This window comes from Alosa sapidissima, chromosome 13 (assembly GCF_018492685.1).
Source record: "Alosa sapidissima isolate fAloSap1 chromosome 13, fAloSap1.pri, whole genome shotgun sequence".
In the NCBI taxonomy this organism is placed as follows: Eukaryota; Metazoa; Chordata; class Actinopteri; order Clupeiformes; family Clupeidae; genus Alosa; species Alosa sapidissima.
The window spans coordinates 16330922-16343314 of record NC_055969.1 but is presented as its reverse complement, the minus strand read 5'-3'; the positions used below and the strand labels follow the sequence as shown (position 1 = coordinate 16343314).

Below are 12393 nucleotides of genomic sequence, written 5' to 3'. Positions count from 1 at the left end.
GTGTGTGTGTGTGTGTGTGTGTATGTGTGTATGACCAACGGCCAAACTTGTTCCATTATTACTGAGCATAACAGAAAATTTGAGCTTTGATACAGACTTCAAAGACACACAGTGAGTGATATCTGTGGAAGAGGCTCACAGTTCTGCATCATAATATTGGGAGAACGATTAAACTCCATCCATATAAAAAAAAGACTTTCAGTGAAAGATCAGAGCAAAACTGGAAAATGAAAGATAAAAAACTTATCTTATTCTTTTTTTCACCCCCCCCTCTCTCTCTCTGCCCTGTCCTCTTCTCTCATCATCTCTCTCTTTCTCTCCCTCTATCTCTCCTTCTCTCATTCTACCTCCCTATCCTCTCCTCTCTCTGTCTCAGATCTCTCGTCTGGAGCAGACATGGATGGCCCTGAGGCAGAGACACACCGAGGGAGCCATCCTATATGAGAAGAAGCTCAAGCCCTTCCTCAAGGCCATGAACGACGGCAAAGGTGAGTCACGTATGTATATGACAACTATGAACTGTGCGAGTCACCATCTATGTTTACTGTGTGTTAATGCATTCATTATCAAGTACGAGTACATTTGGCTGAACTCTGCAGTATTGATTTAGTGATGCTCATGTGGGAAAAATGGCTTTAATCTCAGCATTCCTGTGTCAAATGAAAAGCAAGAGTGTAATGTGGCAAACTAACTTAAAGGAACCGTATGTAAGATTGTGGCCAAAACTGGTACTGTAATCACTTTCAAATTACTGTAGAGCGGTGTATCCCCTCCCCCTCCCCCCTGACTCGAGATTGCCAACCCGGATGCCGAAACACTACTGACTTTGTGATTAGTAGATAGGTGGAGGGTGGCGCATCAGGCCAAAACATAACATCAACATCAGTTGAGGCTGCAACTTCACTTTTTAAATGACAATATCCTGGCAAGACTACTGTTATCAGTGATATAAGTATTTGAAATGAACATGATTTCTTAATGTCTAGTGACATATCAGGGCAATTTTATAATAAATTGAAATACATTTCTTACATACGGTTCCTTTAAGCCTAGTTTTAGACAACCTCCTTTCAAATACTGTCAAATCATCCCAGTAATCCATACTTTTTGCCTGCTGACACCAGTGTGTATTTTTTGTGTGTGTGTGTGTGTGTGTCACAGAGAGCTGCGTCCTGTCCAACACCTCCTTCCCACCTGTGGTCCCACTGCTGTCTCTCCTGGAGAGGGGCGTTGCTGTGGGGGAGGGGCTAGAGCCCTGGGAGAGCGTGGAGGCGGGCGTCGACGTGGTGATGAGTCACCTGGAGGCGGCACGTACCATTGCCCATCACGGGGGGATCTACCGCAGCAATGCAGAAACAAAACTAAAAGGTGTGTGTGTGTGTGTGTGTGTGTGTATGTGTGTGTGTGTGTGTGTGTGTGTGTTTGTTTATTGATTTGTGTTTGGTTTGACTTAAGCAGATAATGTTTTCATGCCTCACATACATGGCTGAGATAGATAGTTTCAATAATAATATTACCTCTTTGTTTTCAGACACTCACAGAAACTTTTGGTAGAATAGAGAATAGATTGCAGAGTTTTAAAGGAGAAATCTGACTCCACTCTGGTGGTTAGAAACTGCATTCCGTTGTCTTTGTACTACTGCACAATGACAATAAAGTTTAATCTAATCTAATTTAATGTACATGAGCCCCCATGTTCATGTCCCCAGAGTGTAGCACTGTAGCTGCTTGGCTGCTTTATCTATTGGAACTAGCAACTCGAGCTAGGTAAAACCGATTGATTCCTTTTTTTTTGCCGTACCGACAGTACTCGTTGACCTCGAAACGGTTATCTATTTGAAAAATCGTCGGATTTCTCCTTTGAGTTTATGTTTATGGTTCTTAGCAGGCACTTTTGTCCAAAGCGACTAACAATGACATCCATAGACATTACATTAACATGAAATGAAACAGTTTATAGTAAAGTCATATGGCCTAAAAAAAAAAATACCAATTATTAATGGAGTAAATAGAATACAGGGTGGTTCAGACTGAGTTGACTGAGAAGAATGCCCTGCCCACCTGTTCTGTCATATTTGTTCTCTTCATAAAGAAACATTGTGAAAGTAATGCATTTGTCTCCCTCTCTCCCTCTCTCCCTCTCTCCCTCGTTCTCTCTCCTCCTCCCTGCAGAGCTGCCGGAGCGAGTGGAGCTGCTGGAGATCTTCTGCACCGAGTTCCAGATGCGTCTGCTGTGGGGCAGCCGGGGCTCCGAGGGCTCCCAGGCCGAGCGCTACGAGAAGTTCGACAAGGTCCTCACCGCCCTCTCCCACAAGCTGGAGCCGCCCGTCCGCCACAGCGAGCTATAGCAACCTCCATAACCCCCCCCCCCTCTCCCTTCTACACAGCACAGAAACCTGCAGTGGTACAATCCCATCTGTCCCTCTCCCATGCACCTAGGTTGGACCAAAACGGGAACGAGGGGGTGTTGAGAGGTACTGTGTAAAATACTTAACTGAAATGTGTGGAAGGGGGTAAGGAGATAGAGAGAGTGAAAAAGGAGAGAGAGAGAGACTGTGTATCCCAAAACGAGGCACAAAGAGAGGACCGCTCATATCACAGCCTTGTCAGGCTGGACCCTTTCCATCATCAAGTCACAGAAATGCATCATGGGAAGTCAGGTGATAAGCCTGAGGAAGAAGTGTGTCAGGAAAACGGTGTGTGGGTGTGTGTTTTCTGAGAGACAATGAAAGAATGAATGAGTGTTACTGTGTCTCACCTGTACCCATTCCTGGCTTTGGACTATACTTCCCATGATTCCCTGCGTTGTGAAGTTCCTCCCGCTGTTGTCACAGACTAAAACCCTCACAATAACAGCTACAGAACCTTCCAGAAGCTTTTCCTCAGCGCCAGCTCCCACGGTCATGTTGAAGTTAAAGTTCATGTTTTCCTGATGCTCCACCACCTTATAGACATAGTGGAGGAAGACAACGAGGAGAGGACACTTATCTCTGACAAAGTCACACACACACACACACACACGTCTGAATGTACGTTGCCAAATCATCTAAGTGCAAGCAGATATATCTGAAAGGAAAACTTGTGTGTGTGTGAGTGCACCCTTATTTGGATTTTTAAGTGATTTGATGGTCATCTTGCTGAAGGACTTTTCTGTACACTTTACATCTTGTCTCATTTACCTGATTTTCATATCTTATTTTACTCTATTTTATCATCTATCTCTTCTGTATTTTGTGATAAAAATTGATTTCCTGCACCACAGGTTTAATTTCTACCAGGTCAGCATATGCCAAATAACAATACATCAGATGCACACACAGACAGACAGACACACACACACACACACACGAAGAGACACATACATCAACATACACACACACACATTACACACAAATGTACATGCACATACCTATCACACACACAGACACATACATCACACATACACACACACACACACATTACACATAAATGTACATGCACATATCACACACAAACAGACACATACATTACACACACACACACACACTTACACATAAATGCACGTACACATCACATACACAAACACACACAAAAACACACACATCCTTGCAAACTCCTATTTACGTTGTGTAAATGATTGTACAGATCTGCAGGTCTTGCTCTCCTTACCGAATAGTGACCACTGCTACATGGTGAGTGTTCTCTGTCACGAAAGGGCATCCATCGAGTGTGACCTCTGACGTGGACACACATTTTGAGCCTAATTCAAGACCAGACTTTACTCGAGTCATGGCACAGGCATACTAACAGAAGTTACTATCAGACCACTGCTATCTCCTACTGGAAAAGCTGGTGATAATGTGAAGAAAAGACTTCTGTGGGAAACAGTGCTTAGAGTCCTCAGGGAAGAGTTTGTGTGTGTGTGAGTGTGAATGACAGAGCTATGCTTGTTTTGAAGGTTCAATGTGCAAGATCACAATAGAAGGGATAATGCGCTACGAGACAAACAAAACTTGTGTAAAATGTCCTGGATGCTGAGGTGTTGTGACGTGATCATAATCAACAACATCAAATACAACAACAACATAAACAAAATTGTAATGCAAGTTTAAGAGGGCTAATGCGTTGTTACTTGATGCTTTACTGACGCGTGTCTTAAATCCTTAAAGCAGGGGAGCATGCACACCCTCCCCACCCCTTAGTTAAGGTCATCATCCCTTCACCTGTGTGTTTGTGTGTGTGTCCACTTTGTGATGTGCTTTCACAGACTGCACTTAGCTCATGCTCTTCAAATGCCTGACATCGCATTAGTGTAAAAGTGGAGGTGTGTGTGTGTTTATATGTGTGGAGGGTGGGCTTTCAGGTTGGGTGTGTAAGGTACATAAACGTCATGCATGTACACACACATAAAACTCCAAGAAACATTTCTTCAGAACAACACACATTTCAGGGAGGAAAGGTATCTGTGAATCCACTTGCTATTTACCTGCACATCCATCTTTCAGTGTAGAGTGAAATCAGCTGTTTTGTTGTGAGGGCATTACTAGTGAACTTTACAGATGGAGTTCTTTGCTGGGATAGCTGAGTACTGCACGTACTTCCCCTTGTTGCCACAAGGGGGTGCAATTGAGCGAGCAAAAAATGTAAAAAAGAAAAAAATGAGGATGAGGTCAACTTGAGTGTTTTGAAATTTGGAGACTGTGACTTGTGTGCTTCTCACATATTGTACAGATGACTGTGTTTGGTTATGTCATTTTGTAAATAGACAGTCCTGAATGAATCGTCAAAGGAACGTGAACAAAATGTGATCACCTTTTTCTTATGTGCTGTAAATATTCTGGTATGTCATATTTTTTTCAACCTTTTTTCCAGGAAATAAACCACAGTACGCTTGTGAGAGAAACACGCTTTGTATCATTGCCTCATTTGATTTATTTATTCATTATTCTGGAATAGTGAACTTAATTACATCTGATATTCAAAATACTAGTTATTCCTTATTATTAATGTGTGATTATTCCTTCGTTATTAATGTGTGATTAAAAGTTTTAATTAACTTTTCGGCAAACACTGTGGAGGTGCACCAGACACAAAGTTCTAAAGTCACCAATGGTAAAGAGAGAAAAACATGAAAAGACAAAATGAAAAGCTAATGATACTCATATGATTAAAACAGTAATAATATATGTGAACCATATAGCAGAGTTAGCTGAGTACAAGTCAAAAACCAAGTATATGGCTTTCAATTGCAGCCATCTTGGATTTTTTGTGTGGCTAATGTGCTTTTTGGATAAAGTGTGATGCTTGTATCACAAAGTGAACGATTTCACTAATTTGCCGCACTACATTGCCACAGTTGCAAGAAATAACTCACAAGGTTAATGAAACCACACAACATAACCTATAAGCGTCAAACCAACAATGATTATTTTGTGATGATACAAATGTATACTCCAGTGGGCAAATGCATATTGAAAATGATAATTCAGAATGGAACAAAAGGAAGAACGAGCCTCTGAATTGCCCATCATTCTACCCATCGCCCCAGATGTTCTGGCGGCAGTACGTCCTAAGTATGTCAATAACTCTTTTGACATTCTGTATGATCTCAGCATGTTTTCAGTTCATTCCTTTACATCTCTGTATTAGTTCCGCCGTTAGAGTCCACACTTTGTGAATGAGTTTGGATTTTCCAGGCTAAAGGATTCACCGATTCATCAAAGCATAAATAAAATAAATAAATGACAGATTTGATGAATGTCTTAGAATGCTATGCTATAACATTAACACAGACTGTATTTTGCACACTGTCCACAGACTGCATTCTCTTCTACCTGTTCCTATCTTTAACCCCCATCGGTAGCCTTTCCCCATCGGTAGCCTATTAAGGCTTGTTTACATGGTTATCATTCTGATGGCTGGTGAAGAACATTGAAGACAGTCTCTGCATTTCTCACTCCTGTTCATGTAAGCTGTTGAGTTTCTATGATCATGTATGCAACCAAGAATTATTTCTGGACAGTGAAGGAGTGAAGTGCCATAAACCAAAGGCCCCGTTAGCCTATGCAAGATCTGATCTTGACCATTTCACATCTACTCACATGCTTTACGACAAAAGACTACACTTAAGGCTTCATTTTCTATTTAGCCTATATCCAAATCAGCAGGTATTCAGTCTAAAAATGGGAAGTCAAGGAATAAACAATTTATAAATACCAAGGGTAAATAATTGATCACTGAAAACATAACAGCATGTGTATTCATCTTTATGTTTTTATTTACAGTTACAGTTTTTAAATGGCTACAACTGAATACATCAGCAGACCTGACTAGCACAACTTGTCTCGGGGAGTGCCATTAACCCTCTCTTATCTTGTAACACTAGTTGAGCAGCAGCCAGATACTACGAAGTGAAGTTACTAGTTTATCCCGCTAACTCTGAGAGAAACCGCTGATCTCTGTAAGAACATTGGCCCCAAGTATCTATTGTTTCAAAAGTGACCTGTTCTTTTGAGATCAGCAGTTACTACTAACGTTACCTGGATAAGCTAGTAGCCTCCCTCCGTTGGTAGCACAGCCCTCAGATCTGCCACAAAGGCACTCAGAACATGTGTATGATGGTTAGCTCAAGATGATCAAGAAGGAGATGCTCACCATAGGGAGATGAGCAGAATTTTATCATTGACCGTTTCAATTTACCTACTTAGGTTATGAAAACCAACCAGTGTTTTCTACCCAGCATTTTGTGATTCTACACCTAATGCTAAATATAAAGATGAGTTACCTGTATGTTTGTGTTTTTAAGAGTTCTTATTACTTCTGCTTTAAGGACCTATGCAAACTAAGAGGTAACCTGGTTGGAGAAATATGTGAAATCCACTTTTTCTGAAAGAGTCTCAGAGTGTTTGCAGAGAAGAGCAGAGTCTGTGTGGAGATTGGTATGGTTTCCTGAAAGAGGCTAGTAGTTGCTGACTGGTGGTTGGTGTGGTTTGTTGAGGAAAAAATAAAAAATAAGAATTCTGTCTGGAGATGGTTGGTTCATTGAGATGGCTGGTTAGAGGTTATAGAGGCTAGTAGTTGCTGATTGATGGTTGGTGTGGTTTGTTGAGGAAAAAGGAGGAGTCTGTGATGGTTGTTTCATTGAGATGGCTGGGTGAAGGCTGGTTGGAGGTTGGCTGGTGAGTTTAGGTGGATGGAGGCTGAGTGAGGGTGGAGGCCACTGTTCCAGAAGAGAGCTCAGAGCAGCTGGTAGCGGGTCAGCCCACCTCCTCTCGTCTCCTTGAGACGCTGGCAGTGGCGCAGCATGCTCAGCAGATTCAGGAAGCGCTTGTCCACTGTCACCTGGGCAAATTCACGCAGGTCAGCCTCCACCACGAAGAAATGTCCTGAGGGTGCACACACGCACACACACACACACACAACGCCATAATATTTAGTGGAGCTCAATGCTTATCTGTGTGGTTCCGTTGTGTTTGGTTGCCCTATTTGTCTTGGTGGGCTGTGAGTGCGGAAACCATGAATATTTTTTAAATATTTTACATATTTCCATTTATAATCTTGTCTAATAGAGCTGCAATAAGAATCTGTCTGTCTTAATAGACACTCTCCTACCTCTGGTCTCGCCAGTCTCATTCTCCTTGAAGCGATCATAGAGCTTGCGTGACATGTTGTTCAATGTCTTCAGGGGCTGCTGGAGGATCTTGTACTTCTCGGTCACAGACTTGTTAATGCTCCGCACCGCAGAGTTCAGCTGGTCGTACGTCACTCGACCTTTCATGTACCTGAGAATGAAGGGAGACAAGAAAGGCAGAGTGACTCAGGCTTCTTACCTTTATTTTTCATATGACAAGACTAACTTACTAACACTGTAGCATGTTTTTTTTGTGGACCTCTTCTAGCCTAATTAAATTCTGCTGAAGTAATGCTGAAACACTGTAATGATGCACTGCATTGAACTGAACTGACGAGGAGCAAGGGGAGAAAAATCACTAATCTGTGATTGTCAGGGGCAGCTGTGGCCTACTGGTTAGCACTTCGGACCTGTAACCGGAGGGTTGCCGGTTCGAACCCCGACCAGTAGGCATTGCTGAAGTGCCCTTGAGCAAGGCACCTAACCCCTCACTGCTCCCCGAGCGCCGCTGTTGATGCAGGCAACTCACTGCGCCAGGATTAGTGTGTGCTTCACCTCACTGTGTGTACACTGTGCTGTGTGTGTTTCACTAATTCACGGATTGGGATAAATGCAGAGACCAAATTTCCCTCATGGGATCAAAAGAGTATATATACTTATACTATACTTGTCCTTCTAGGAAACCGTGTGCAACATTTTACTGACTTTTAGGTTGTATCAGCGATCGCAGGTCCAAAAAAGGCCTAAACATAAATGATCACATTCATCTAATCTTTCCTAACGATCCGTTAGCTGCCCGCCCCATAAGCAGGCCGTCAAAAAACGTGTCTCTGTAGGCAGCCTGTAGGCTCTAAGATCTGCACACAAAACAATTGCTACCAACAAGTGTTGCCAACCACTCAAAGGCAAAATAAAGTATAGGCAATTGGGGGAGAGCAAGAGGGACATACGGTGGTATCGTGTCAAACTCGTGTACAGTTATGAATTCCATCTCCTTAATCTGTTTGCGAGACTTCTTGGCAGGAGCCTGATCCTTTGGTGGCTGCTCGTTTTCCTTTTGAACAGGCAACACTTCGCTAAGGAGAATAATTGAGAAAGAAAGAGAGAGAGAGAGAGAAAAAGAGAAATATTTAAAAAGACAAGCGAAGGAGAATTTCATATGATTAAATATAAAAAAGATACCAACAGACTGAACCCAGGCAAACAGTCATCCATATAACCCTACAAGCCATACGTCCTTGCAAGCTACATTTGCCATCTCCTCTTACTTGACAGCAGATGTAGGAACTGGCATGTGACTGGGGATGTTCTCTGCCATGTGAATTGCATTCTGCAAATCCTCTTCAATCAGCTCATTCAGTTCCTGCAGAACAAAACTCAAACTCAAACATCAAAGAAACCAGGAAATTCCGCAGTGCAGGTCAGGCTAAACTATACAGCTTGCAAAAAAACACCCCACCCCCTGCAAATCATCATAATTTGCTTGTTTAAAAAAGTTATCTGCACATATTTGCCCAATCAGTGTTTTAATTGTAAAGATGTAATATTGTCTGTTGATATTAAAAAATAAGTTAATTCAAAGCTAAAATATCCAGTTTGCAATATTCAACCCCTTTACTTAAGTAATTGGAAATTACTCCTTTGGTGTAATAACAACCTCAATTAATTTGATGTGGCAGTATAAACATTGGATAGTGATTTTCTCCAATTTCTCTTCACAGAATTGATATAGAACATCTAAGTTGATGGATAATATCCCTGCACTATATTGCCACAGACTGTTATTTGGATTTTGATCAGGGGTTTGAATTTGATAAAGAATAGGGCTTGAGTCATTCTAGAATATTCCCTTTACTGTTTTTGAGAAACTCCAGTGGTGCTTTTCTTACTAGTGGGCAAAATCTCTCCCAAGCCAAGACTATAACAGGTTTTCTTTTGTCATTCATCTCTGTTCACATTCCTTTCCCAGTTCCCACTGAAATATCTCCACAAAATGATGTTACTACTGCCATGTTTCACAATTGAGATGGTGTTTATTGAGTGTTTGTTAATGTTAGATTTACACTACATCTAGTGCTTTGAAGATTTACCAAAAAAACTCTATTTCAGTGTCCTGTGACTATAAAACCTGTCCCCATGTCTTAAGCAATATCCATAAATGCTTTAATGTGGATCTTTTAAATCCTTGGCTTCCTTCTCCACTTCCAATGGGGTCCTTTATGGATAGCTCTTATGAATATGGACTCCTGCACCAACACCTCAGTTTCAGCCACTAAACTCTGTAGTAACCACTGGGCTGTGGTGGCTTCTCTTTCTAATGTTAATGTTATCTTTTTTTTTTTTTCATTTTCTTTCATCTTAGCTTTCATTTTCTTCCATCTGAATATAATTATGTCTTCATTATCTTTTTAAAGTATATTTTTGGGACTTTTTGCCTTTATGGGGATAGAATAGTTAGGAATTAATGGTTAACAATAGGAAGCAAGTGGGGGTGAGAGATTGGGGGTGGGATCAGGTGGTCAGAATCAAACCTGAGTCTCACGGCCACTCACACCCGTGTTTTTTCAGTATGCTGCCACCTGCAACACCATGTCCTTATTCTCTAATATGTTGATGATGATGATGATGATGATGATGATGTTGTTTGCCATTGTCATGTAGGCATATCAAGAACAACAAAGTACAAACCTCCAACTGTTTTAGTGAATCTCTCTCTTCAGCAACACACTTCTCAAACTGATCCAAGAGCTTTGTCATCCCACTGACCTCCGCTGCAATCTTACGAAAAATCTTCTGTTTCTCTGGGTCATTTCCTAAAAATAAAATAAATAAATAAACATAAAAGAAAACAATGTGAACGTCATTGTTTTTCAGGTCCATCTTGTGACCCAATAATAAATAGGCCTGATAGTGATATCACTACAAAGTGTGGGGAATTGTGGTCAATAATTTCAACACAGCAATAACAATTAATCAAAGGGTCAAGAAAGTCCTTGAAGTTAAGTCTAAGTGCTTTTCAACTTACCAATAACTCGTAAGTGCATGAGGTTTTTAACCTTTGAGATTCTGCTGTTGATGTGCTCCGTTAGCTCCTCAAGCTCACAGTGGCTCATGATTCTGAGAACACATAAATTATTAGACCACCATAGACATTCAGCATTGATAGTATTTTACAAGCTAACTTATACTATACAACCAAACTAAAGAGTACAGGTAAACTGAATAATTTAGACGTACTGGTAACAAAAAGGCCATACCAAATATATTTGATCAAAGTTGCATTAAAGCCTATGCTCTGTAGTGGCAAATAAATTAGACTTACAACTAAGTCATTCTATGCGTTTTCCAATGCTTTATAGTGCAGTTTCTATTTGCAGCAATTTTATTGTATTTGATTTACAGTGCAAAACTGACCAAATTCAACAGATCTCAAGTACCATTGTATGTTAAGTATGTGGATACAACTTGGGATAAACCTGACAACTGGCCATACAAGATGACATTGCAGCCTACATTTCACACGTTAACAGTTGATCACCTTTACTAATTTCAGGGGCAATAGTCTAGTAGATCGAGTATCACAACGACACAAAATTATGCAACAAACAATCTAGCTCTCCTGCAGATAGCTAACGTTAGCAAGGTCTGTCAAAACATTCAAGCAGTTTGTCTATTTAGGTAGACATAATAAGGCATGTCGTCATTCGTTAAATAAACTGACTTTTCATATTGATTTTATTTAGACGTTACTCACTTAATATAAACGGCACACAGTCTTTTCTAAGTAGGCTAGTGTAAACAGTTACAGCTGTATCCCGCGTCAACGTTCAAATCTTTTGTGGGTGGGAGGAACCTTTCTTCTTCTTGATTGTCGTCTACAAACAGTCATGACCGCTACCGCCACCTTCTGACACTAAAAAGTTATTACCGAGAACCAAGAGAAGACTCAAAAGCATAACACGCTTCATTTATTTGACAACACGAGTCATCAGCTATCACTTCAACAAGTCTGTACACCACTGTGAATGTGGAATATAGACCAACAACCAATTAAAAATTAATCCAACAAAAACACAAAACCAAAATCCAACATGTCAAAGTATGAACGAAATTGAATTGTCAGGACAAACATACACTGACTTTACATAGACTTGATACAATTTAATGTCAAATACATTTCAAAAGTACAAATGTGTCTTCTACTACAGCTCTATTTGCCCATGTGAGGCGGCTACTGTGTTTTTAGCAACCTGTGCTGACAGCTGTGCTCTTCTTTAGCCTACAGTAAACACACAAATTCATTGGCCAAACTACTCTCCACTCACTTCAGATGCAGGTTACTTGTAACTTAGTGTTTGTGTTCTTAGCATTTCTCCCCATACCCCCTCTCCCAGACACAAGATTCTTTATGCCCTTTGAAAGCAAACCTGACTCACACAGCTTTCCTCCTCCTGAGTTTACTCTGCTAGGGTGACATCAAATCCCCACTCTCCATAAAATATGTAAGCCTTTCAGTGATCATATTCCTTAAACTTACATATGTGAGCTGAGCTGTACTGGACGGTGTTCCTGGTAAGGTGTCCAACACACCACCTAAGGTTCTGAGTCTCTGTTTAACACTTCCAAGTTTTGAGGTTGTCTGTAAACCTTAACATATTCATATATTGCACCTATCTACGATCATTGATGCAATGATGCTTGAATGACAGTTCTTAGTAATGTCTTGAAAAGGAATACTTCCAAATACATGTTAAAAAGCAATAGGAAAGAAGAATCAAAGCACT

General features: G+C 40.9%; 2 protein-coding genes and 1 long non-coding RNA gene across 3 annotated transcripts in view; 1 reads left to right on the top strand and 2 right to left on the bottom strand.

Annotated features, from left to right (window-relative positions):
* The window catches only part of LOC121680442, a 2497-nt gene extending 627 nt beyond the window's left edge, over nt 1-1870 (bottom strand). The window contains exons 1-2 of the long non-coding RNA XR_006021699.1: nt 1601-1870; nt 1105-1111 (exon numbers count right to left, since the gene is read on the bottom strand). This is a non-coding gene — a long non-coding RNA (uncharacterized LOC121680442). The remainder of the gene's footprint in view (nt 1-1104; nt 1112-1600) is intronic.
* The window catches only part of sh2d3ca (SH2 domain containing 3Ca), a 75031-nt gene extending 71654 nt beyond the window's left edge, over nt 1-3377 (top strand). Inside the window, 3 exon segments of the mRNA XM_042059830.1 lie at nt 377-488; nt 1162-1368; nt 2173-3377. Coding sequence (XP_041915764.1) covers nt 377-488; nt 1162-1368; nt 2173-2348 — 495 coding nt within the window. The 3' untranslated portion in view covers nt 2349-3377.
* A 2852-nt stretch (nt 3378-6229) lies between these two features.
* ska1 (spindle and kinetochore associated complex subunit 1) lies at nt 6230-11514 on the bottom strand. Its single transcript, XM_042059752.1, has 7 exons — nt 11364-11514; nt 10635-10726; nt 10298-10422; nt 8878-8972; nt 8560-8685; nt 7591-7760; nt 6230-7364 (listed from the first exon to the last, which is right to left on the bottom strand). Exons 2-7 carry the CDS (start codon nt 10720-10722, stop codon nt 7216-7218), a joined length of 753 nt encoding a protein of 250 aa, XP_041915686.1. The 5' UTR covers nt 10723-10726; nt 11364-11514; the 3' UTR covers nt 6230-7215.
* Nucleotides 11515-12393: the final 879 nt, after the last annotated feature.

Coding starts and splice junctions, on each gene's coding strand:
- ska1 (XM_042059752.1), bottom strand. CDS start 10,722: ATGAGCCACTGTGAGCTTGAGGAGCTAACGGAGCACATCAACAGCAGA. Junction 10,423..10,634: donor CATGCACTTACGAGTTATTG/GTAAGTTGAAAA, acceptor TTTTATTTTTAG/GAAATGACCCAGAGAAACAG. Junction 7,365..7,590: donor TGAGACTGGCGAGACCAGAG/GTAGGAGAGTGT, acceptor GTGCACCCTCAG/GACATTTCTTCGTGGTGGAG.